The sequence below is a fragment of the Lipophrys pholis genome (assembly GCF_963383615.2).
Source record: "Lipophrys pholis genome assembly, chromosome: 7".
Classification (NCBI taxonomy): domain Eukaryota; kingdom Metazoa; phylum Chordata; class Actinopteri; order Blenniiformes; family Blenniidae; genus Lipophrys; species Lipophrys pholis.
The window spans coordinates 15,539,175-15,562,593 of record NC_137638.1 but is presented as its reverse complement, the minus strand read 5'-3'; the positions used below and the strand labels follow the sequence as shown (position 1 = coordinate 15,562,593).

The 23,419-nt window shown below is 41.9% G+C and overlaps 2 protein-coding genes across 2 annotated transcripts; both read left to right on the top strand.

Moving 5' to 3' along the window:
• Positions 1–1,787: 1,787 nt before the first annotated feature.
• Positions 1,788–8,104, top strand: ccdc112 (coiled-coil domain containing 112). The gene is made up of 14 exons (XM_080468135.1): positions 1,788–1,829; positions 2,292–2,410; positions 3,154–3,275; positions 3,472–3,561; positions 3,760–3,835; positions 3,962–4,088; positions 4,202–4,318; positions 4,985–5,122; positions 6,801–6,916; positions 7,016–7,142; positions 7,287–7,454; positions 7,562–7,660; positions 7,736–7,857; positions 7,946–8,104. Exons 1-14 carry the CDS (start codon positions 1,791–1,793, stop codon positions 7,974–7,976), a joined length of 1,491 nt encoding a protein of 496 aa, XP_080324261.1. The 5' UTR covers positions 1,788–1,790; the 3' UTR covers positions 7,977–8,104.
• Positions 8,105–8,848: 744 nt separating this feature from the next.
• On the top strand, positions 8,849–23,089 carry pggt1b (protein geranylgeranyltransferase type I, beta subunit). The gene is made up of 9 exons (XM_080467368.1): positions 8,849–8,980; positions 10,114–10,232; positions 13,829–13,893; positions 14,167–14,318; positions 14,651–14,783; positions 16,207–16,252; positions 17,674–17,858; positions 18,391–18,499; positions 20,713–23,089. Exons 1-9 carry the CDS (start codon positions 8,853–8,855, stop codon positions 20,877–20,879), a joined length of 1,104 nt encoding a protein of 367 aa, XP_080323494.1. The 5' UTR covers positions 8,849–8,852; the 3' UTR covers positions 20,880–23,089.
• Positions 23,090–23,419: the final 330 nt, after the last annotated feature.

Sequence of the window (23,419 nt, the reverse complement as noted above, 5' to 3'; positions counted from 1 at the left end):
GCCCTTTGAACCGCTGTGGTCGAGACGCACAGGTTACTCAGACACAGTAATTGAATTAACCCGGTTAAGTAAACTCCATCGGCTGAGGAGGACAAACACGTCTGACAGTAAGAGGACTTTGAGTCAATATTTGTTTTGCCGAGCTGGAAGAGAAGTAAACAAATAGTTGACACAAATAGAGCAAATCTATTTCAGAGCAGGTCTAAATCATAACTATCTGACCTTTACCTTGTTGCGCATACACGTAGACTTTCTGCTCTGGAAGTCCCCCACTTTGTCTGTTGTGTTGTGCTCAGCAGTCGAGGGTCCGCCTGATTGTCTCTTTCATCAAATTAAAGGAGTTGCTTGGCTGAGGATGAAGACAGGAACTTGTAACACTCTTCATTAAGGAGAGCAGCGGCTATTTATGTTGCAATGACAACTCTGCCTCGGCACCCACGGGAGAGACCATCCCCAATATCTGCACTCAATAATGGATTCCGGTTTCTATTTATACTCACTACTCTCTCTTTCTCTCTGACTCTCACTTTGTCAGCTCTCATGATAATTGGGGCTGTTAGCCATCACACAAAAAAAAAACTGTTACAGAAATAACTGAGGCTTCTGACTGCAGTTATTTGAGAGACGTGGATGAATAGGAAACTAACCACTGAGTTTCAATGGTACAGTGAGACTGTAGTACAGAAAGTATAGTGAGAATTTACATCTGGGTATTTTACAGATCCATTGCCCATTCAATAGGATGAAAAAAAACCCACACGCAAATCTTTTGCTGACACACATGACCTGTTGGCAAGGGAATACCTACAGGTCACCCTCTCAACAACATGGTGACTCCATTTTCCCTGATTCTTCTTCTCTGAGGACATTACTGAAACAACTGAGATACAGCAGGTTTGGGCGTTTCTGCTTGGGTTTCCTCCAGGCGCTCCGGTTTTCACCTCTGGTCCAAAATCATGCATGTCAGGTGAATTGGTGACCCTAAATGTCTCCTGGAAGTGACTGTAAGTCTGTCTGATCGTCTGTCTCTCTGTATTTTGCCCTCTGATGAAGTGGCGACCTGTCCAGGGTGTACTGTCTGGAACTGGCTCACCTGCATAGGACAAAGTGTAAAAGATTGATTGATTGATTGATTGATTGATTGATTGATTGGTTGGTTGGTTGGTTGGTTGGTTGGTTGGTTGGTTGGTTGGTTGATTGATTGATTGATTGATTGATTGATTGATTGATCGATCTATTGATCCTGAGGTCTAAAAGTAGCTGTTGTACTTACATATAGATGCACATTTTTATATTTTTATTCAGGTCAACAGAAGAAGATAATTCCCAGATACAAACTTGCACTTAATAATACCTCTAAAAACAGGTTAATCTAATTTAAGGCTGTCTTTATTTTGTCTTTGTTGAGAGCAGTAATGTCCCTTCTTGTCCAATGCATCAACACCTCTGTGTGGTTTCAAAGCCCTTTTCTTTTTCTTCTTCTGGCTTCACCAGATTAGCAGTTATTATTTTAATTGAAGTGAAGTATCTTCTGTGATTGTCGGCAGTTTTATGACATTTTCTATTTATAATTCTTGGTTCATTTTATGCTGTTATTATTTGTGCAGAATCTTGAAGAAGGCTGGACTTTATGACTTCTGAAGTCCTGATTACAGTGTTCTGCACTGTGCTTAGTGAAACGGTTCAGTGTAGCACAGTGCCCTCTACTGGTGAACAAGTGGAAACGTGGGGCTGTTTGCAGGTGCTTTTAAATAAAGTTTACTTTGTTTTCCGACTATATTATATTAAACATGGCCGCCTTAGCAACAACACGACAAGATGATGATCCGGTAACTTTTTACTTTGTTTTTTTGTTTTGTCTTTGTCGTATTCTCTCTTAAATTGGTTTATTGTTGGCATCTTATACGTGTTATGTGTTTTAAAGTAAGCGGGGGGAAAAGAGCGACGGAGCAGCGAACATTTACTAAAAGTCAAATAGCTTGTTTAGGGGAGCAAAACTGTAATGGTTTAATGTTTTTACTTTATGCGCCGGCGACTGCCTTTTAATCACACAGTGTACATCCGTTACCAATTAAAGTAGTATTTTGGGAGGTTTGGCTCATTATTTGTCCGACGATGGATGCATGTTAGTGCATAGATGGATGTTCGTCTGTCACCTATTTTGGGCGGGGGCCACTTGATGGTGCTCCCATTATCGGACAAGGTGTCACAAGAAGCGTGGCGTGATGTTCTCCATTGTGCTAAGATGAACTTGTGTGTTTTTTTTCTGTCTTTGAATTGATTTCCGGCAGGAGGTGGAAGCCTCTGGTGTCCAGCAGGCCAGCACTTCATCCCCACACAGCAGTGACGGTGTGGATCGCAGGCAGAAAGCTGCACAGTTTCTCAGAGAAGCTGAGTGCAACAGGAGGCAGTGAGTGAAACTACTCAGAAAACTACAGTCCAACATTGCTACTAAATTCTATGAATCAAGGTTTTCAATGCATACATTTTTACTGCAAGTTTAATGCGTTGTCTACTGTTCTAGTTGGTTGTTTTGTATTTTCACCTTTTCTTTTCACACATTTTCCACCCAGATTCAAGAGCAGATGCTTGCATAAATTAGTGAAAGTCTTCAAAGTAGTAGTTTTTCAAAGACATTTCCAACTATTGTTTCTGATCTTTGAGCTGACAATTTCAAATGTTGCTGAAATTGCCCATTTGGTCAATGTTGTGCCGGTCTGAATCCGCTCCATCAGTACTGTAGTTTTAATCATAATTAGCTCACTGTCACGTAGTTCTCAGTCCTCATCTTTATAGACATTTCACCCAATATGCACCTTTTCTCTGTGAAAAAGTGGGTTTTCTTGATCTTTTGCTACATTTATGAAATTCGAATCACATGTAATATCGCAGGGAACATGAACAAATCCTTTCAAATGTAAAGTAAAACTGAAATCTTAAGTACTTCATGTTTTTTGAGAAAGCTATTTTTGTTAAAGCATTGGGATACAATCTTGAATAAATATTGAAATACGAGTCCGCTAAAGGTTTCCTTACAGACATAGATTTATATTGTGTTTTGAAATAAATGTATGTCTCACTTCCTATCTGGTCCGTTTTAGTGTTACAGTTACCTCTTATTTAATTATTTAGCTTTGGTTTTTTTTTGCTCAGGATTGAAAAATTGGAGAAAGAGAGGACGCTGAGTGCGCAGTGCCGAAAGAATGGCTGGGCAGATCTATCGGGAGAACTGGACGACTACGAGAAAATGCTGGAGCAAGAGAGAAATGCTGAGAGTGAGTTTCTCTTTGTAGTATTTCAACTCTTCACTCATGTTGTCAAAAAAAAAAAAATAGTCTCTTCTGAAAACTTATTCAACTAGGTCTTTTCACTGTGTAGAGCAGGAGTGGCACATATACATTACATAGTGGGAGAACGATCCTAAATAAATTCTAAACTCTGTGAGTGAGAAAGCTGCTCTTATTTTTCCAGAGTTGCATCTTCAGGCGGAGCTCGTGAAGATTCATCACGGTGTGAGGAAATTCCAGAGACATCTAATTGATGTGAAACCGACTCCCGAGCGTAAGTATTCCATCGAAGATTATTTCTAGATAACTGAAGAAAATAATCATGTCGTTTTTGTTTCTGTTCATGTTAAGACCATTTTGATGATAAAGCAAGATTTAAAAAAAAAAAAAAAAGCGTGAGAAGTGCAATGAAACAAGATTGTGTTACAGCAGATTGTTAATGATATTTCTCTAAAATAATTTACATTTTCAGTGATTGAAAGACTGAAGAAAATTATGTCAGAGGTGGAAATCTCCATCAACACTCTAAAGGAGGAGCAACGGTCACGGTACCACAATACACTAAACAATTTAATTGGTGAAATGGTGAAAATACACAGTGTCAGCTTTTGATTTAAATATGAACAGAGACACTGACGCTAAAATATCATGAAGTGTTTCTTTGTTCTTCTCAGCTATGAGGAGTTTCTGAAGGAGGAGAGGACGTCCATTCAGGAAATCGCCGCCTTTCAGAAGAAGATTGAAAACTGGAGCCTTGCCGTAAAACCAAATCTCAGAGTGCACACTGCTTCCTCGGCGAAGGTCTGACTGACTGTCGCCTTCCTACTGTCAGAATTCTGACTGATGTTTATCATGAAATTCAATGAATAGAGGATGATGGCTTTATTCTGAAATCGCTTTCCTTTCTCATTCAGACCAAACTGCTGGACAGAGACCTGCCTGCAGAGGTCAGAGCGCTGGAGGCTTTCCTGCACAAGACGGGGGGCCAGTATGGTGGCTGGGACCAGTTTGATCACCAAGCATTCCTTAAAGTAAGGCTTTCATATGTACCGGTGCCTCTCACAGAATGAGAATTTAGGGATGCGTTCACACCAGCCCCGTTTGATCCGGACCTGAGTTCACTTGAGGGACTTTCTGGGAAAGTCTGCTGCATTCGGGCATGTGTGAACGGTGAACGCCCCCCTGAACTCCGATCTGGGTCAAACAGAGGAACTCTGGTGCTTTCGAAAACGTGGGTCTCGGTTTAGAGCGCGATGCATTTTGAGTAGCAAACAAACAAAGCTAACGCGATTCCAAAGGAGCAGACACAGAAAGAGAAATGTGGAAAGCATCTTGTGGGCAGACGGGGAGTAGTGAGGAAGAAGTAGTGAGAGAGTGACTCATTTATATATGGTCTGAACGCTGAAGGCTATATATCGCGGTTCTTCGTGGCCACCCATTAGCCATGAGCTAATTAGCTTTTAGCCACCCCTCCCGGCCAAAGGGGTGGGACTTCCGCTTTAGGTCCAGACCAATGAATGCGCTGTATTTCTTCTTTTCTTCCTCTCTGGTCAGTGTTTGTTTCAGGCGACAGCGCCCCCAAATGGGAAGCTTTTGTAACTGCATGATTTTATTTTATCCAGGCGGTTTGACCCCAGACTCCAGACCAAACATCTGTCACCTGAAGATCTGACTTCTCTCATCTGTTGGATTTACAGGTTTGGATTAAACACAGTGGGAAAGCAGCCTACAGGAGAGAGGCCAAACTTTACCTGCCTGGCAAAACCCTGGAAGAGATCGAGCAACATGAGGACTGGCATCAGGAGCTGGTCTGCCTGCAGGGCAAAAAGAGAGAGGTCAGAGAGCCGTGGTCAAAAGATGGACAAGTGCAGGAGTAGATTGGAAAAGTAAACAAGAGTTCAGCTAAACCAGTCAGAAATTTCAGTTAATTTTGGAGTGAATTTAATTCAGATTTTGAAAACAATGTTGTCAGAGTAATATTAAAAAGAAAAACCAGTTATGCTGACATATGCTTATTTTATTATATTATTAGAAATAATCATTTTAAAACATGATCACTAGAATGTCAGTTCTATGGTTATTCTCACAAACGTCGTCCAAGGGACACAAAAAGGTAAACAACGTGATTTGATGAATTTTTCATAATGTGAAGAAAAGAGAGGCAAACTGACCTTGTGTCCATTTCGGATCTCCTGCTCCAGCTGATGCATCATGGGAGTAGTCGGTCAGTTTTAAAGACACAGTGGCGATTTTCTTAGGAATCAGATCACAGTAATAATGAAAGTTAAGTGCAGACAAAAACGTTATTCATAACCTTGATAAAGTTTATTGTGTTAAACATGTGAATAATAAATACACAGATTTCTACATAATAGAACGCTATTTTAAACATTTAAAAAAATAATAAAATAAAAATGCAGATGAAGGGATCTGAACACATTGCTTAATTAGAATGTACCCTATTGCTTCTTAAAAAATGTTTAAATTATAATGAAATTAATAAAAAGGACATTTATCCTGATAGTACATTTCATTGTCTTTATACAAAATATCAATAGTTTGTATTAGATGTCGCTTTTGGATTATTAGTTCTTCATGTGAATCACCCAAAAATCGTTGATCTGCAGTTATCTTTAGAGCACGAGTTAGTTCAGTTTATTGGCATATTAATTATAGTGGAGATAAAATACTGACAGTACCTTATATATAGTTCATAATACAACACGTGTTTTCACAATATGTGAAAGGGTCATGTCAAGGAAACTATTTCAAGCTTTTAGTTGGGAGTCCAGCTTCCCACAAACACAGTGGGAACAAACAAGATTGACCTTGACTATAACAAAACACTAACAAAAATATGACAAACATACAACAACCAATCCCAGCATTATGGTTACAATGGATTGATATATTTACACAAAGATGTGGTATTGAACCAAAATTAGAGCGAAAAATTTACCAAATAAAATATAAAAAACAGGTTTTTTAATTTAATTTAATTTCAGGTGAATTATGCATCAGGCAATTGCAGTTTATTTTATTTCATCTAAAAAAATTGAAAGAGTATGAGAAATTATATATTTTTAATGAAGCTCATTCTGAATCTGCGGCCCTTTACATGCATAATGGAAGCTGGTACATTTTAACCTCTTTTTTTTTCTTAACCTGTAATCTGATTTTTATCCCCAGTGGTGTAGATGTGCTTCAGAAGACATATTGGAAAGAGCTCACACAGATTACGGTTAAGTTTGTGGACAGTCCGATATATCATACATGCGTTTTCTTGGTAATTATATGTAGTAGGCGACAGAAGATTGTAACTGTGGATTTAATGTGAATGAATTGGTGTACAATACTATAAATATGGCCCATACAGTTACAAAAAAATATTTTTACAACAACTAAAGGTGTAAAACGAGCTCAGAAACATTTGGGGAAGTTTTGATCCTTTCTTTGACGTTTTGTTCCGTTTTCAAATTGTTCCTAATTCCATTGTGTTCATGTCACACTCAGGCTATTCAGCGGTGGAAAGCCAGCAGGAATCAAGAGCGGCTGAACAGGATACAGGAGCAGCTGAACAAAGAAGAGGCAGAAAGGAGGGAAAAGGAGGCAAAACGGAAACAACGCAGGTGAGTCAGACATGGATGAGACCAGAACAACAAATGAAGTGAAGCAGTCTATTGATTACTGGATCAACCAGGCCATCAACGTGTCCTCCTCTGCTTCAGGATTGAGGAAGACAAGAGGGAGCTTGCACTGCGACTCGAGGCTTGGAGGGAAGAGAAAAAAAGAAGAGAAGAACAAGAAGAGGCGCGGCGGCTGGGCCAAGAGATACAAAAACAGAGACGAGAAAAGGTGCCACTTTTTCAGCAGGTTTTCTGTCATTTCTGAGCCCAAAAGTAGAATCCTAAAGCCAAACAATCCAAGAAACAAAGGAACATTTCGATGGTCGCTGACCTCAAGAGATTTTTACCAGTCAGACTAATCCTTGTTTATCAGGAGGAGCGCCGCCGCCAGCTGGAAGTGAAGTTAACCCTAGAAGAGCAGCTCCGACAGAAGAGAGAGGAACAGGAGGAACAGGAGTGGAGGAGCAGAGAGAAAGAACAAAGAGAAAAGGAGGAGAGACGGAAAGAGGCGACAAAATGCATCAAACACTTCAGTGACAGGGTGCGACCGTATGGATCACTGTGATCATTGTGAAAATGGAAAACTTTTTACTTTTGTAAGTTGAGGTCAACACACTGAAACATGTGTCTGATTGTGTCTCGCTGCAGGATTTACACAACGTGGGGGTGAAGCTTCAAGAAAAGCAGCTGAGGGAACAAGAGGAGGAGGAAAGACAGAGGAGAATCACTGCTAAGCTGAAGGAGAAGGTGAGTTTTTCAGTCACACAATAATGGAATCCCAAATGTCTGTCAGTCTTCTAAATGAAGGGCTCGCACCTTCAGATGGACGGCCACGTCAACAGAGACCCTTCCAGACTTACCCGCCCCACTAAAGGATGGCAGGAGCGGGTAAAACACGTAGGACCCTCAACAGACGCCGGGCCCATGTTACAGATGTTTCATAGGTCTGTCTCTGGTCATTTTATTCAAAATGGTAAGTTATAAAAAATACTGCTGATCACTGAAATCCTGTCTTTTTGTTTTATTTTACAGAGCTGTTCCAACATGGAGACAAGGACTGTAAGAAATTGGCCTCAACTGGCCTGAAAAGTCTGATGAACTTGAATGAAAGCAGAAATTTGTTGAAAATATTTAAACAGTTTGAATATTTGTGTTGTGAATCACATCAAATAAATCTATATTTGACACTGTAAAACATTTTTTGGCTGTACGCTCATCTTTTTGATTGCATTATCGGCTAAAGGCTTTAGCACACAGCAGATTTTTACAGTGGCGTTGGATATTAAGGAGTGAGTCATTTCTAAAAAATTCACAGTTGAAAGAAATATAACCAACGGGCCTAAAGATACAAACAGAATAAGGCAGAGCAAGGAGGAGCACATTTATTTATATAGCACCATTCAGACATGAGACAATTTAGTGCTTTACAATGAAATACATTAACAAACTGATAAGGGCAAGAAAAAGAGAATAAATATGGTAAAAACTTTAATATAAAAGTAAAATAAAATAAGGAAAATCTATTGTTTGTTGGAAAGCAAAATAAGTGAGTTTTCCAGCAGTTTTCACGTGTTTAGGAAGTTTTTTCCACAGGTGAGGAGCAGGAACTGAAAGTTTCTTCACCTTGTTTGCTTGTGACTTTGGGAAAAACCAGTAAACCTCTTCCTGGGGACTTCAGGGGCCTGGAGGCTGCTTCATATTCTTCAAAGCTTTAATGACAGAAATCAGAAGGGGATCCTTTAAAGAAATAAGTTTAGCATGACAAGTGGTTTCAAACACAACTGAACCCCAGAAATTGTATTATTACTTCTTTAAAAATGACTTGCTGACTGCCAATGCCACTCAGACTGATCTCCGTGCTGTGTTGTGTCACCGCCCCTGCACTCCGGGCGGAACCTTTATTCACCGGAAAAGGTTCCTCATAGGCGCGGATTCAAAGATGGCGGAAGAAGAGAGCCAGTTTGAAGAATTTGAGCAAATAGACTTTTTAAGAGATCGGCATGTACGATTCTTCCAGAGGACCCTCCAGGTGCTGCCGGAGAGGTACGCGTCGCTGGAGACCACGAGGTTAGTCCACCGGGGTGACGAGCGGTGACCCGTTTCCTGCGTCTTGTTGAGGAAGTTGGTTAGCATCGGAGCTAACTGCGCTTCCCCAGCAGTTTGAATGGAGGCTAGTGCTGTTAGCCTAGCCGACTGTGTCATAGTTTCATACTGTGGGGAAATAAAAGCAAGTATTGACTTACTGGTATTGTTAATGTACAACATGCGCTGCAAGTATGTTTCCAGTTGAGTTCGGCTACATTGACGAGCCGAATGAAACTCAGCCATCAGCTGGAATCAATGTAATTTAACCTGAACCTGCTCGCTGCCACATTCTACACTGCTACATATCTGCTGTGGCTTGAGGGTCAAATGAGCCACCTCCTGTCAATGCAACCACAAGTTAATGTAATAAACGTGGCTTTAAGATTCACCCAGGGTGCTTATTGTTAGTCATGGCTCTCAACATTCTGCTGCATGGAGAAAGAGGGAAATAAACGCGAGCGAAAGGATGAAAAGACTGTTGTCATATCAAGTGAGTCCGTGATGTAACTGTTTCTGACTCCTTATATTATGAAGAAGACATGTGCGTCACAGTCATTTCATGAGAAATTAAATATGTTGAAACAAGTACCATTTATTATGCCGATCCCCAGTGGCTACGTCAGCAGTACTTGGGTAATAGAGAGTTTGTTACAGATTAGTCATCAGCGAAGGAACAGTGTTCAGAGAAGACAACGTAGTGTCGAAGTTCGGCTCGTGTTGTTTTCAGCTCACTGTTTATTCGGTGGGAGTATAATTTGCCTCTTCTCACATGTTCATTTAATCCCATTTTGTCCCTACTGTGTCACCACACCACCTTGGTGAATAACTTGTCGTTCCCTCTTGTATGCCACCTTGATAAGGTCACAGTTTGCTGGAGCCAGTCTTATCACAATGGCCAAAGGCACCCTACACAAGTTAATCACAGGAATAAAACAATAACATTCAAACCTGCAGGAGATTTACAGACAGTCTAATTAATGTGCACATTTTTTTGACTGAAAAAAACCCCCAGGGTTACTTATCTGCCAGGCAGGGCCAATAAACCACTGTGTGGCCTTAATAATCTGGAGGACAACATGTGAAAATAAATGCTAATGAATGTGCTTTCTTTCCAGGTTAACTATTATATTTTTTGCCCTTTCGGGTCTGGATGTGCTGGATGCCCTTGATATGATCGACAGAAACCTCATGATCGAGTGGATCTATTCACTACAGGTTCTGCCCACAGAGGACCGTAAGTCTCATATCTGATCACCTTCTCACAACTGAGTGCCAGCTACGTTTAAGTCAAACGGACAGCCTACAAAACAAGCATGCATAAGATCATATATAACATGAAAAGCATGTATGAACGTAAAGTCAATCGTGTGTGTGTTGAACAGCACAGACTCCTGTATACCGACAGATGGATCCAGTTCGTATAGTGCTGTCACATGCATATTGCGTAAATGTTACTAGTTTAGTATTTAAATTGAACGAGAAACTTTAATATCGACATTCAGTATAAAGAAATCGGAACTAGGGATGTATGATATGAAATAGTTGTATTTAGTTAGAATACATAGAGGTGCTCATTGATGTCATTAGAGAAAATTCAGGTCTACAAACTTTGCTACGCACAGCTTCTTCTTCTTCTTGAGAGAGAGCGAGAGAGAGAGAGAGAGAGAGAGAGAGAGAGATGACCTGTGGGTCTGAGTGGAGTTGATTGCAGACGTGCCACTCAGGGTTCACAGAGGGTGCTTGTGGTTTAATGAGCAGTTCTGACACTCTAAAGTCTACACTGGTGTCACCCTACCACCCTACCACCATTTATCAACAGCCAAAGTTGTAGATGACTATCGGACGGAAAATTAACTACAGCAATCAGTTTGTCAACTTCACCCTGAATTTTGAACTTGCTCTTCACTTCTGTGATGTGCCCCCGGTAATTCTGGGTACGTCTTTTATGGTCATCCAGTGTGTGATGTGCTGTGACTGACAATAGCTTTAATTACTGACCTGGGGTTGCATCTTTTAACTGTGGACAATCTTTGAGATCTTGGGGGGGGGTTATTACAGCTTACGTCCTATTTTTGCAACGACACCATAGGCCGGTTTCCTTTGACTCCCAGAACTATAACTTCTAACATATTTAGCCCATCTACACAAGTTTAGTTCAAAATTGCAAATAAAACATGTAATTTTTGTATTATATAGGGTTGGATTATGCTACATTGTGATACTTTGCATTTTGTTCCTCTTTGTTACGTTCCGTTGCATTGCACTACACTGTGTTACGTTGAGTTGCATAATATTGTGTTGCTTTGCACTGCAGTGTGTCACCTGCCCGTTCTGTTACCTTTCATGGTATTACCATATATTTTGTGATTTTTGTCCCACTCCATTGCGTTGTGCTACATCATGCTCAATTTCATTCTGCTGTATTAGGTTTTCTGTTTTGTTGTGCCCTGTTCTGTCGATTTTAGAGAGATTTTTGATGCTTGAACTGAAAATCCACAAATATTAATATACATATATATATATATATATATATCCCTGTCATGTTGTTATTGGCATAGTAAACTTCTCCTCAATGGTGGAAAATCACTCACATTCTGCTTTGTCATTGCAAAGTGAAGAAATACTGTAATATCATATGATCTGTCAAAATAAATAATCCTTAAAGATAGATTATAGTCACTCATTGACATTTATCTATCCAATAATCTCTTTACATATACATTGTGGAATAGTCGTGCAAAACAAGAATCACCTTCCATTTTGTATCGAGCAATGAAAGAGTCCCGGTACGATTTATTTATTCTCCTTAGTTTTAACTGTTATTGTACCAAACTGTCATGGGGGTATTTTGTCTTTCCTGTGGTGATGGTAGGTTAACGCCTGAATGTCTGTCACACCAGTCTTTATGAAGTATGAGATCTATGAATTGACGAGCTAGAACAGTATTTTTGACTATTCTATTCCATTTGAATATCGGATCATAGGAGCTGCATTCAGAATCTGCTGTGTCTGTGTGGGCTGGACTGTCTCCGCCCACATATTCCCATCTTGGGAAGAGGAGGAAGTACTTCCTCTCGTGGTGCCATGTGCCGGAGCAGAGCTGCCTAATTATGGGAGGGTCAAAGGGAGGGCCCACCTTTACTGGGATTGGCTGAATCCCAGATGACACTATGTAGGGTTTGATTTCTGATTCACTCGTTGGAGCAACACACTTTTAAAAAGTTGAATCAAGCCAGGGAGACAGAGGACAGATTTTTCGAGCTTTCACTGAAGAGGTGCAGTGGGCGCCTCGGTCTCTGCCTTGACATTTCCTTACGGGAACGGTAAAAGGATGCTTACCATGACAGTGCATTTTACAGCCTGAGCAGCCTCTGCTTGTTGCCTGCCAATGATTTGACCCGTCTCAAGCAGACTTACATCTTTTCCACGACCCCGGGAAGCGTCTTTCATCATGGTTGTTTCAGAAATGAGAAGCTACTCACTGCATCAGTTGGGGTTAAATAACTTGTTGCCAACTGAAAGAATCGGTGCTACAGCAATTATCCAATAGGAGGCTCTTACCTATTTGCTCAGTTAAATCGAGGTGGTGACCTGTTTCTTTTGGCCAGCTAGTGTATGTGCCTACGGCACAAGTTTTATGTCCATGACAGTTTAGGCAGGTGTGTCTCAGTTGAAGAACTGGTCATCTTTCAATTGCGAGGTTGCAGGTTCGATTTTCCATCTGTCCACATGTCAAGTGCCCTTGAGACAAAGTGAACTCCATTTAACATTTATCGGATTCTGGATCCGGTAACACATGTAACTAACTCAATTAAACATCAAATATAATTGCAGTCCATTTACCAAAGACCCATCATGGTGTCAGATCTCAGTGTTGTCAAACTTGAAGGTCTGTAAAATAGTTTTGTAGCTGTTTTCAGAACACAGCGGCCTCCCGGTATCCTCCTCCTGTTTTAACCTGTTACAGCTGCACCCCTCCCCTTCAGGGAAAGTTGGACTCTAAATATTTAATCACTATTTTGTCTCTAACAAGCGACTGTGCCATCTGTTTCAATGCCCATTTAGTGGATTATTTGAGACATCAACAGAAATCATGGAGGGATAGCCTTGCTTGACTGGCCTCGCTTTAGCTGTTACCATATGTTTGCTGTCTGGTGTGTTTCTTGTCAGTCGAAAAGAAAGTACAGCACTGCAGGCACCAGAGATTTTCTAATGTGACTTCAGTATTGAGATACTTCTTTGATCAGACTGGTTGAACTCCCAACAGTTTGTTGATGGGTTTGAAGTGTGCAGGTGCAAGGACAGACTCAATCTGTATCTAACGTAAATGTATGTAAAATACCTGCATCTGTGGCAGAATAACCTCAGTCCTGGAGCCTGCTGTTGGTTTTCAAACCAAAAGCTGACGGGCAGAAAGTAGTTTACATCAGTTGAGAGATATCGACCTGGTAATGGTGCAGGTGGTAAAGACGAGAATGAAACTTTCTATCTCGTGCACGATTTTAAGAGTCTGTCAGCAGGGCAATAAGCGTAACGTGTTGCATATCCCCTAAAGTTCTGGCAACGGATTCATTCTAAAGTATTTTAAATGTTAGGTATTAAAGCATGCTGTCCACTTTCAGCGCCAAAACCTTTGTCCTCCAGGCTTTGCTGTTTATTTTAAATAAATCTTCCCTCAGCCAGCAGGTGGCAGTAGTGCACCATTTTTAGTGGCCCATGATGTTTGCATCACTTCATTGAAGCTCAGTATAATATAAAGTGAAACAGGTGTGCCTGTTTATGCCTTCATTTGTCATCATTTATTAATGTGGCGGGCGTTCTCTCTTCCAGAATGTAACCTGAGCCGGTGTGGGTTTCGAGGATCATCACATATTGGAATTCCTTACAGCACGAAGGTACTGCTGTTTTATCACTGCATACTGTTTTAATTCAAACATTTGGATTCTATGACAACCTTTTTTAATTTTTTTTTAATTTAGCTCTAAGTACATATTTTTGTTGTGATTACTGATTTTCTCTGTTTTTATCCCCCTTGTGCACAGTTTATTAGCATTGCACTGGCATCTGAATAGTTAGCAATATATGTTTTTAATCTATTTTGTTGTTTGTTAATGTGTTTCTTCAATGCAAATGAGTAAACTAATCTTTCCCGATGGTGTCATCTTCAGGGTCCTGGCGTGCTCCATCCATATGACAGCGGCCACGTGGCCATGACTTACACCGGACTGTGCTCGCTGCTAATACTTGGAGATGACCTGAGTCGGGTTAACAAGCAGGCCTGTCTGGCCGGTCTCAGAACGCTGCAGCTGGAAGACGGCAGGTCAGGATACACATACGCACGCTCACACACACACACAAGTGCTCACACTCTGATCTGCTCTGACACTTTGACTCTGATTCCAAACACCTGCGGCTGTGAGAGCACGAGCAGTCCTAACATGGCCTGACATTTACTCACACTGTAGGGGCTCCTGGATCATAACCCGGGCCGTGCAGCCATAATACACACTTGCACTCCATGTGCACATTATCCTGTCTGGCACTGGAAGCCTCCTTTTGATGTGCTGTGGTGCAGATTCTGAAATGTGTAAAGTGAGCTGATTTCTTGTGTTGTAATTTGCACGACTCTTCTGAATTTTGTCTGCTTTTCAGTTTCTACGCCGTGCCAGAGGGAAGTGAAAATGACATCCGGTTTATTTACTGTGCAGCCAGTATCTGTTACATGCTGGATGACTGGTCAGGCATGGACATCCAGAAAGCCATCGAGTATATCCGAGGAAGTTTGGTGAGTAGTTATAATAAGACAATGTGTTCTTCTCTTCGCTGTTTTGGCAGATACAAATATTTCTCTCTTTCTGAATCTTTTTTTGTTTCAGTTTCTGGACTCCTGTGTTTTTAATCCTACGTTGCGTTCTGTGAGATTTTCAAAATTATTGCATCTAAGAAAGAAAATGTTCCTAATGACATGAATATTCATGAAAAAGTTTGTGAAAATGGGATCTCTGGGGTCATAGTTGATGTTGCTGTGCTCGTGATTCAGCTGTCGATTTGGCTCAGTTTCTCTAAAAAAAAAAACATCTCGCAGCATATTCTTAAGTATCAGGGCCATTTTTCTTTACCTCTGCTACTTCGGGTTACACTCATACCACCACACTACAGTATAAATTGAGCGTGAATAGCTCAGTTGCTGTCAAAAGATGCTCATAAAGGTAGCTTTCACACTGATCTGTTCATGAAATGCATCGTATGTCATTTATATATATATATATAATATATATATACACACAATAGTATCAAATCCTGGTCATGAAAGGCCATAGTCCTTCACATTTTTTTTTAAATATCTCCCTAAAGGCTCCCACAAACAGCACAATCACGTCAGCTTAAACAAACCAATAGAAATGGGCATTCCCAGTTCGCCTCTCTTTCCGAGCCATGACCACGTCCATGTTCTCTTTATTTTTGGGGGATCCAAACATGAAAATGCCACAAGGGCCAGAGTTCAGTCCATGTTATTGCCTTTATATATCTTGCATGTTTGGTGAATCTGAGTTCAGAGAAAGCAACAGATGATGTGTGGAAATGTGTCGGCGAGTGTGGCACAGGAGACAACTTTACCGGCCACGCTCAGCGCTTCACCTGCACGTGATTTGCGTCACATATCCACTTACAGATCACATTGTCATGTCTGATCAGACCAGTAACCAAAGGGTGAATGCCATCTGTCAAGTGTTCACCCAGGTCCAATAAACATGTTAATAGAAACAAGCGAAATTAGGTCACAGAACACTTTCAGTCATTATTCTCAGCTATTTTTAGCTGCTGTGCTTTAGAAAAAGTTGGCTCAGTTTGTTGTACTCGTAAAACCCACCTGGAGCTATCGCCACCTTTTCTACCAATACTTTAACTGCAAATGTGTGATTTGGTTTTATCATCTGGTTCAACTGTTTAATTAAGTGCTGTTTCTTTTTTTCAGTACATCTAGTAAGCTGTTCAATTGCAGCATTGTCTTTGTACTAGAGTGTGATCCATTTATTGTTGAAATCATTAAAACACTGGCAATGATAGGTGGTGAAATGCAGTTTCAGCTTGTTAAGTTTTCAACTATTTCCCGTATTTATTAACAGGGTTTTTCCCTTTTCATCAGTCTCGTGTTTTCTTTGGTACTTATTTTATGTAATTCTATTTCTTCCTCTTTCTCTCTGCAGTCGTACGACAATGGGTTTGGCCAGGGAGCCGGGAGAGAGTCACATGGTGAGAGTGATTGTCTTTTAAAGCTTCATAATTGGTCGTAGATATCAGAAAAGTCATTCTTAAGTCTTCATGAGCATTAAAAGTAACTTCACAGGGTGCAGAGATTGACGTGTCTGGCAGCTCAAATGTGAGCAAATATGAGCAGCGGCTTTATTGTGTAACCAAAAGGTTCACAGCAGATCAAAACATTTGGCAGCGTCACAGTGGAGGGTGTGAAAGTGGCTGATGGGAGGAACTGCTTTTAAAGGATTGGCTATTAAAACCCATCTCAGTAGATACAGTACATTGTTCTCATTAATCCTTCCCCTTCTCAGATTAAACCCTGTTACACACACACATACACACACGCGCACACACACGTCTAAGCAGTGCTCAGAAACCTATACTCTCACTCTTTTCCAAACTTGTGTGATCACAGGTTTAATTTAGGTTTGGTTTCGTCTTGCATCCCAGCAGCCAGCTTTCTGTCTGAAGACTGATTATCTGTCAGTAGAAGCACATTATAGATTCCCAGTACCCATCCACCCTCTAAGTGCTTCTTTTTTCAGCACTTGGAAGGTCCCACACTGCCAGCTTTTACCATGCAGGGACTCTTACATCCTTTTGTGAAACATGGCTTTGTGGAAGCCATGTGCCGGACACCATCCGTCCAATCTTCTATACCGCTTTAATCCTGTGCGGGGTGGCGGGGCGCTGGAGCCAATCCCAGCTGACTATGGGCAAGGGCAGGGTATACCTCGGACAGGTTGCCCGTTCATCACAGGGCAAACACAAAGACAGACAACCACACACACACAGTCACACCTAGGAGCGACTTAGGGTCACCAATTAACCCCACATGCATGTTTTTTGGACACGCACACACAGGGAGACATGCAAACTTCACACGGAAAGGCCCCGGCTGCTATTTGAACCCGGACCTTCTCGCTGTGAGGCAAGAGCGCAAACCACTGCTCCACCCTGCTGGAAACTAAATGAGCTTATTTCATGTGGACATATTCACGGTCACTGGCTTTTGATTCGTTGCTTCCTCCTTTTCAATGCCTTCCTTTTCTTTTTGGCTATCTGTAGATGGTGGACTCGACACTTAAATATGCTTGGGGGATTCCCAGTTGTTTCCACATTTACTGGAAATTAAATGTATTCAGGCTGATGAAAGCTAGTACAGTGCTCTGGGTCGTGATAACGATTGTAGACGGGTTGAATCGACGTTAGCAGCCTGCGATCACTTACTTCTCATTAAATGAGCCCACGTGCAGATGTGCCCTCTTTTTACTGCAGCACCTTGTAATCCTGGAGTCATATGCCATGGGAACGTGCCCGAGTAACCTACAGAAACCTTTCTGTCTACGTCTGAGATTCCTCTGAATTAATTAGATTCCAACACGAAGTGCTCACATTCACTGTGTGTTTTGCTCCAGGGGGCTGGACATACTGCGCCATCGCCTCTCTGTGTCTGATGGGTCGCCTGGAGGAGGCGCTGAATCAGCGGGAGCTTGACAGGATCCGCCGCTGGTGCATCATGAGGCAGCAGAGCGGTTTTCACGGGCGACCCAACAAACCTGTGGACACGTGCTACTCTTTTTGGGTGGGAGCTACTCTAGAGGTAAGCAGGCCAGTGCATTCACACACGCCTTCCCCTTTTGCAGTACGGGTTTAGTTAAATCAAGCTGATTTAACGCAGTCAATTGTTAATCTCCACATCCGCACATAAACACCCCCCCCCCCAAAAAATAAAACCTTTCAGCATGTGGGTCACAACTATGCTAGAGGTGCATCAAGAACACACATTATCCAGAAAACTGTGAGCTGAACAGCAATGAGTAAGCCAGCAATAAGCAAAAACACAAAGCCGGAAAACTGTGAATTTCTGGGTCAGAACTGTGCCAGAGGGACAAAAGTGCACGTTTGGGGAAAAATATTTATATATGGGAAAAGTGCAGGATGGCAAACATTCAGGCTTGACTCTTCTTCGCTGAGAAATGTGAGTATATTCACATCAAATGTGTAAAGATTTACATCAGGAACCACCTTAGTGAGCATTATTAAGCGCAGCTTGTATATTCAGCGCGAAAGATGGATCTCATTGTGGTCGAATCATTCTCTCTCTCTCTGTTTCTTCCTCTCTCCTGTTCCAGCTGCTAGACGTTTTCCAATACACAAACTTTGATAGAAACAGGAGCTTCATCCTCTCCACGCAGGATCGGTTAGTAGGAGGCTTCGCCAAGTGGCCTGACAGCCATCCAGGTAAATGTCTCCAACTAGAACATCTGGGACAATACACTCTGAGAACTTAGGAAAGGGGCATGAAAAACATGAAAAACAGACTACTGGACCTTCAGCTGTCACATGCGGTTACTGTCTTCTTTTTAAAAATCTTGTATCGTAGTAGCGGTTATATTTTTAGATAAGGTCAAGCAGTGCAGATCTGCTGTGTGTTACAGGGGTTGAAGTGAAGCTAAATGATGCGTTCAGTGCCCGCGGACTAGATGCAATGCAACTGACCAATGACTCGTGTTACAAAATCGTATGATTTCGGTACTGATCTGAGATCTCTCCTCCTAAAATGACTTGCAAAGCAGTTCTGGTCATAATTAATCAAAGAACGGGTGACGACTTCATGAATAAATTGTGTTTAGTTGCACTATTGTAGAACTTAGCTGTGTGACTTCACATTAGTGAAGAAGCTTGGCTGCAGCTTCAGAATTCCCACGTCGACCTCAAAAATTTGGGAAGCGGTTTCTGTCTCTCTGGACTGAATAGTCTGTGCCCTGCCCTCCGCGCACCTGCGGAGGGCAGGGCGGAGTTGTGGATGGCAGTTTTGCATGAGATCAATGGAAAAGCACTTGAAACCTGAAACTTGAATGGTCTGCTTGTATGTGTGTTCTCGCTGGCTCTTGTTATGAGTAATTGATGAGGAGATTGTTCATGGGTTAGCCCAAGGACACGGGAGATGGAGATGCTCACGTTACAGTAACGAGGCTCAGCAGACACCAGGGATGAAGTGAACAAAGCTTTGTAAATATGAGTGAACAAAAGAGAGTTTTTGGAACGAAAAGAGACTCTGCTGCAGTCCCAGCACAGGTGGAGTTGGATGGGAACGGCACATCAACCTGTTTAATAAGATGGAAAATTCCTCAAGAATGGCTAAAATACATTTTTTCCACTAAAAGACACTTTGTAATTATTACTTCTGTTTATTGATTTTGCCTTTTCATTATCAAAACTGATGGCATTGTGAATGGATGTTACCTAAAAGATCAGACCTTTATGTATCCATCATATCTGTCGGACTGAAAATAATATGAAAGACGATGGGACAGATAACAGAGGGAGAACTGACCATGGATTGAAGAAAAATGATTAAACCCGTCTAAATGGGGAGAACAGGGAGCCCACACGCCTGAAGGTCCGCCATACAACTCGAGGGTTAGGGTCAGTTTACCAGGAGCCGTATGTTCTGATTAAAATCAATTCAGAATCGCAGCATAATGAAATTGCTCTGCTTAAGCAAATCCAAAACCTGTCACTTGGTTTTGTCCTCGTCAGAGTTCATTCAGCATCATTGACGTCCTGCCAATTAATTACTCTCAACAAAATATCTTTTCAAGCTCATTGTTGCGATGAGCACACGATCGTCTGACTCCGGACCGGGTCACAGTCTCCAGCAAAATGCCAAAACGTGACTGAGTGTGGCTCGCGCCGGTAGCAGCTGCTTGTCTTTCTTGGCTGGTTAAGATCTAAATGTTTGAGTTTAACGTCATTGTGCTTTGCTCCAGTTGAACGATTGTACGCCTTTTTTTTTTTTTGTTTTCCTGAAACAAACTAAAGCTACCTTTAGCTCTTCAAAATGTCCTTTGAAGAGCCGCTGCTGCTTTCATGTGAGCTTTCATTTCAGCCTTCTGTAGTGTTGCTTGTTAATCATTCTGACGAAGCCAAGTTCAAACATGACTTATTTATTTCGTTGAGAACAATGGTCGCTATGATTTCATGATGCAAATTTCAGTGGAAACGTGGAGATTTCTTGTGAGCAGCCTGGAGGTCGAGTCCTCTTTTGCTCCTGATTGATGCTGCTAATGGCGCTTCGATAGATTTTAATGTCCATGGTCAATCACCTGTCGTTTCATTATAATTCAATTAGCGCTGCACTTACTGGCCCGTGCAGCTTTTACTCTCGTCTCTGGGGATCAGAACGGCCACGGGACCAACCGACGTGCATTATTCATGTCCCGTTAAAGGTGCAGTGCAGTGAAAACACTGCTTCCACACAATGCAGGACTTTTCTTGTAATTCAGGGTTTGTTAAGGTGAATAATGTTGTTATGTAGGGGGGGGACAGTGGCCGTCGTGTGTCGTTTGGATCTGTTGTGACACTCGGCTGTCGCACACAGACGCTCCTGCTGTGAACATCACTGACCCAGTTTCCTCCCTGTTTCCTCCCCGTTCGCTTCTCCCCGTCAGACCCTCTCCATGCCTACTTAGGACTGTGTGGCCTCTCTCTGATCGGCGAGCCGAGCCTGAGAAAGGTCCACCCAGCTCTTAACATCACCCAGAGAGCCTTTCAGCACCTCCAGCAGCTGCAGCAGACGTGGAAGGACAGCACCAGCAGCTGCAGCCGACAGCACTGACAGCAGGACGACGAACGGCTCTGAACAGGTTCAGGAATGAGGAGCGAGCGCCTCTCCGTTCATCAGCCAGAGGCAGCCAGACTTCTGTTGTGTGACTCCAAGCCATTTGGCCGCTCCTCCAGCGAAAGGTTGCTCATTTCAGGAATCGAGAAGGCCGTCAAAAGTCCACCTGGAGCAAGTTTTCCGTTCAGCAATATTGCGCCGCACTTTTCCGCTGCCTTGTTATTAGTGCACATGTAGTTAATAACGGTGTACATTTGTCGGAAGAAACATGATGTGCCACAGAGTCAAATTTCAGTTGCAGGAAACTTGAAGAAATTCCAGATGCCTCCGTTTCTTTGCAAACTTGCTAAGTAATGGCCTTTTGTAGCCGCCGGCTCATTAGCTTCAACACTGTAGTTAGCTTCACCATCCCAGCCAAGGAGCAACATCTCACACGGACACAAGAAACCTCCTCTTTGTCAAGGTTATTCGTCATCCGAGGGTTTGGATCCCGATGAGGCAAAGGAAATGTCAAAGCTGTGTCTTTAACCTGGAGTCACATCGGTAACGGTGGCTTTGCTTTCGTTCCAGTTACATTGTAATCAAACGTTCTGTTCTGATCTTTAGGGAAAACACAGGCGTATGCTTTCTTTCAAAGGTACAGTACGTGTTTGCTTTTAACTTTAAATGATAAAGCTAATGAAAGTAAGCAGCCATAATGTCATTCAATGAATGTCTGTGTTGTTGTTCTGGGTACTGAGGTTACCAAGCTAACCAGCCGGCCTGTCAAATCTTGTAAATCCAGCATCTAGTCTGTCAGATTGATTAGTAAACTCAACAGAGGCTAGAACTCTTGAAAGTTACTGACAAAAAACTTTGAAGGACTGGACTGATGATAGTAAACTAATAGTAAAACATAAATACTTCCATTTTACATACTGCACCTTTTAAAGACAAAGTAATTCAAGACCAGATAAGGTTTTCTTTTTTTTATGTCTTTTTCTTTTGCTTACCTCGCTCTCATATATATCAACGACACACCTCAGTATCATAGCCTGTCATTGCTGGACAAAACGGCCGCTTTTTGTGTGCATGTTTCTTAAGTCGAGCAGAAGCAGATTGCATCTTTTAAGAGAATTGGATTCCAAATCGTGGAAATCTCTTTTTTTTTTTTTTATTCCTACCAGGAGGTAGCTGGAGCGTCAGCGATGTTCCACAATCCCGAGGCTCATTACAGTGGGACTTGAACATTATGCCCAATACTCCCATCAGGGAGCAAGCCGGGCCCCAAATCAATAGCAGAAAGATGAAGACAATGGCTTCATGACTTGAGGAAATATGTTCCTTTTGATCTGCATTGGGAATTGATGCGTTATTTTCGGTATAGAAAGGATGCAGGGCAAACACAAAGAACAATGAGCATGAGCGGAGTTTACCACTGAGGGGTCAGGAAACAGAAGCAGCTGTTTGTGTGTGTGTGTGTGTGTGTGTGTGTGTGTGTGTGTGCGCGCGTGTGTGTGTGTCAGTACAGTCTGCTCTGCCCATGAGCACGGCATGAACTCGAAACCTTTCAGAAACTAAGTAATGATGTTTTGTGTCTCTCGTGAGGCAAATGGATAAAAAGTTAAAATCATATCTTCATCTTACAGGACTATAAACAGCGGTTGTGTTTTGGGGTGATGAGATGTATTGACCGATGCATAATACGTGAGATTTGTTTTATTGGAGTGTGGAGTTTAGTCAAGAGCTCATGTCGCCTTTACTTCCTTGACCTGAGTCACAAACTGGAATGACAAAGTTTTAAATGTCAAATAATATCCGGACATTTAAATTCTTTCTCTGCTGCCTTTTGTGTCGACGTTGCTTCCCGGCCTCACTGATGCCTCCCGAAGCCCCGCCCTTTTACTCTTCTCACCCCACTGTCTGGGCAAACACCTGCTCCCTCCATCTGAGGAGGAGCTTTTTGTTTTTGCAGCAGACATGCAGTCGTCTGTAACATGCTACCTGCAAGAGTTTACCTTGTGCACCGCAGCTTGGAGCAGAATGATAAAGTAGTTAATCCTTGGGTTTTTATTCCACCACCAAAGATAAATCTGGCCTTATTTTTTCCTTCCCTGCAACATCCTCTGCTTTTTTAGGTGAGGATGCAGTGCAGGCAGACAGAGGAAAGGAGAGAAGAGGTGAATAAATAAATAATCTGAAGCATCTATTATTAAAAGTAAACTGTCGAAGGCTGGAGTCTCCTCTCTGAACCCCCCCCCCACACACACACACACCTCCAAGTGTTCTACCGCCTTGTTTTGGTGCACAAACTATTGCATTACAGCCAGTATGAGGCTCCTTACTGTAGGTTTTGCTAACATCATCAACCTTTTCTTTTCTGATGTATCTTGTTGATGTTCTTGTTATTGTGTTGATCCTGTCACATGTACGGTCAGATTCCAGTATTCATTTTTCTTTTTCAGGTTTTGCACCTGCAACATCGAGCCTCCGACGCCACAAATATGATATTCCAATTCAATCAAATCATGTTTTTGTAATCGACATGGAATATCTTT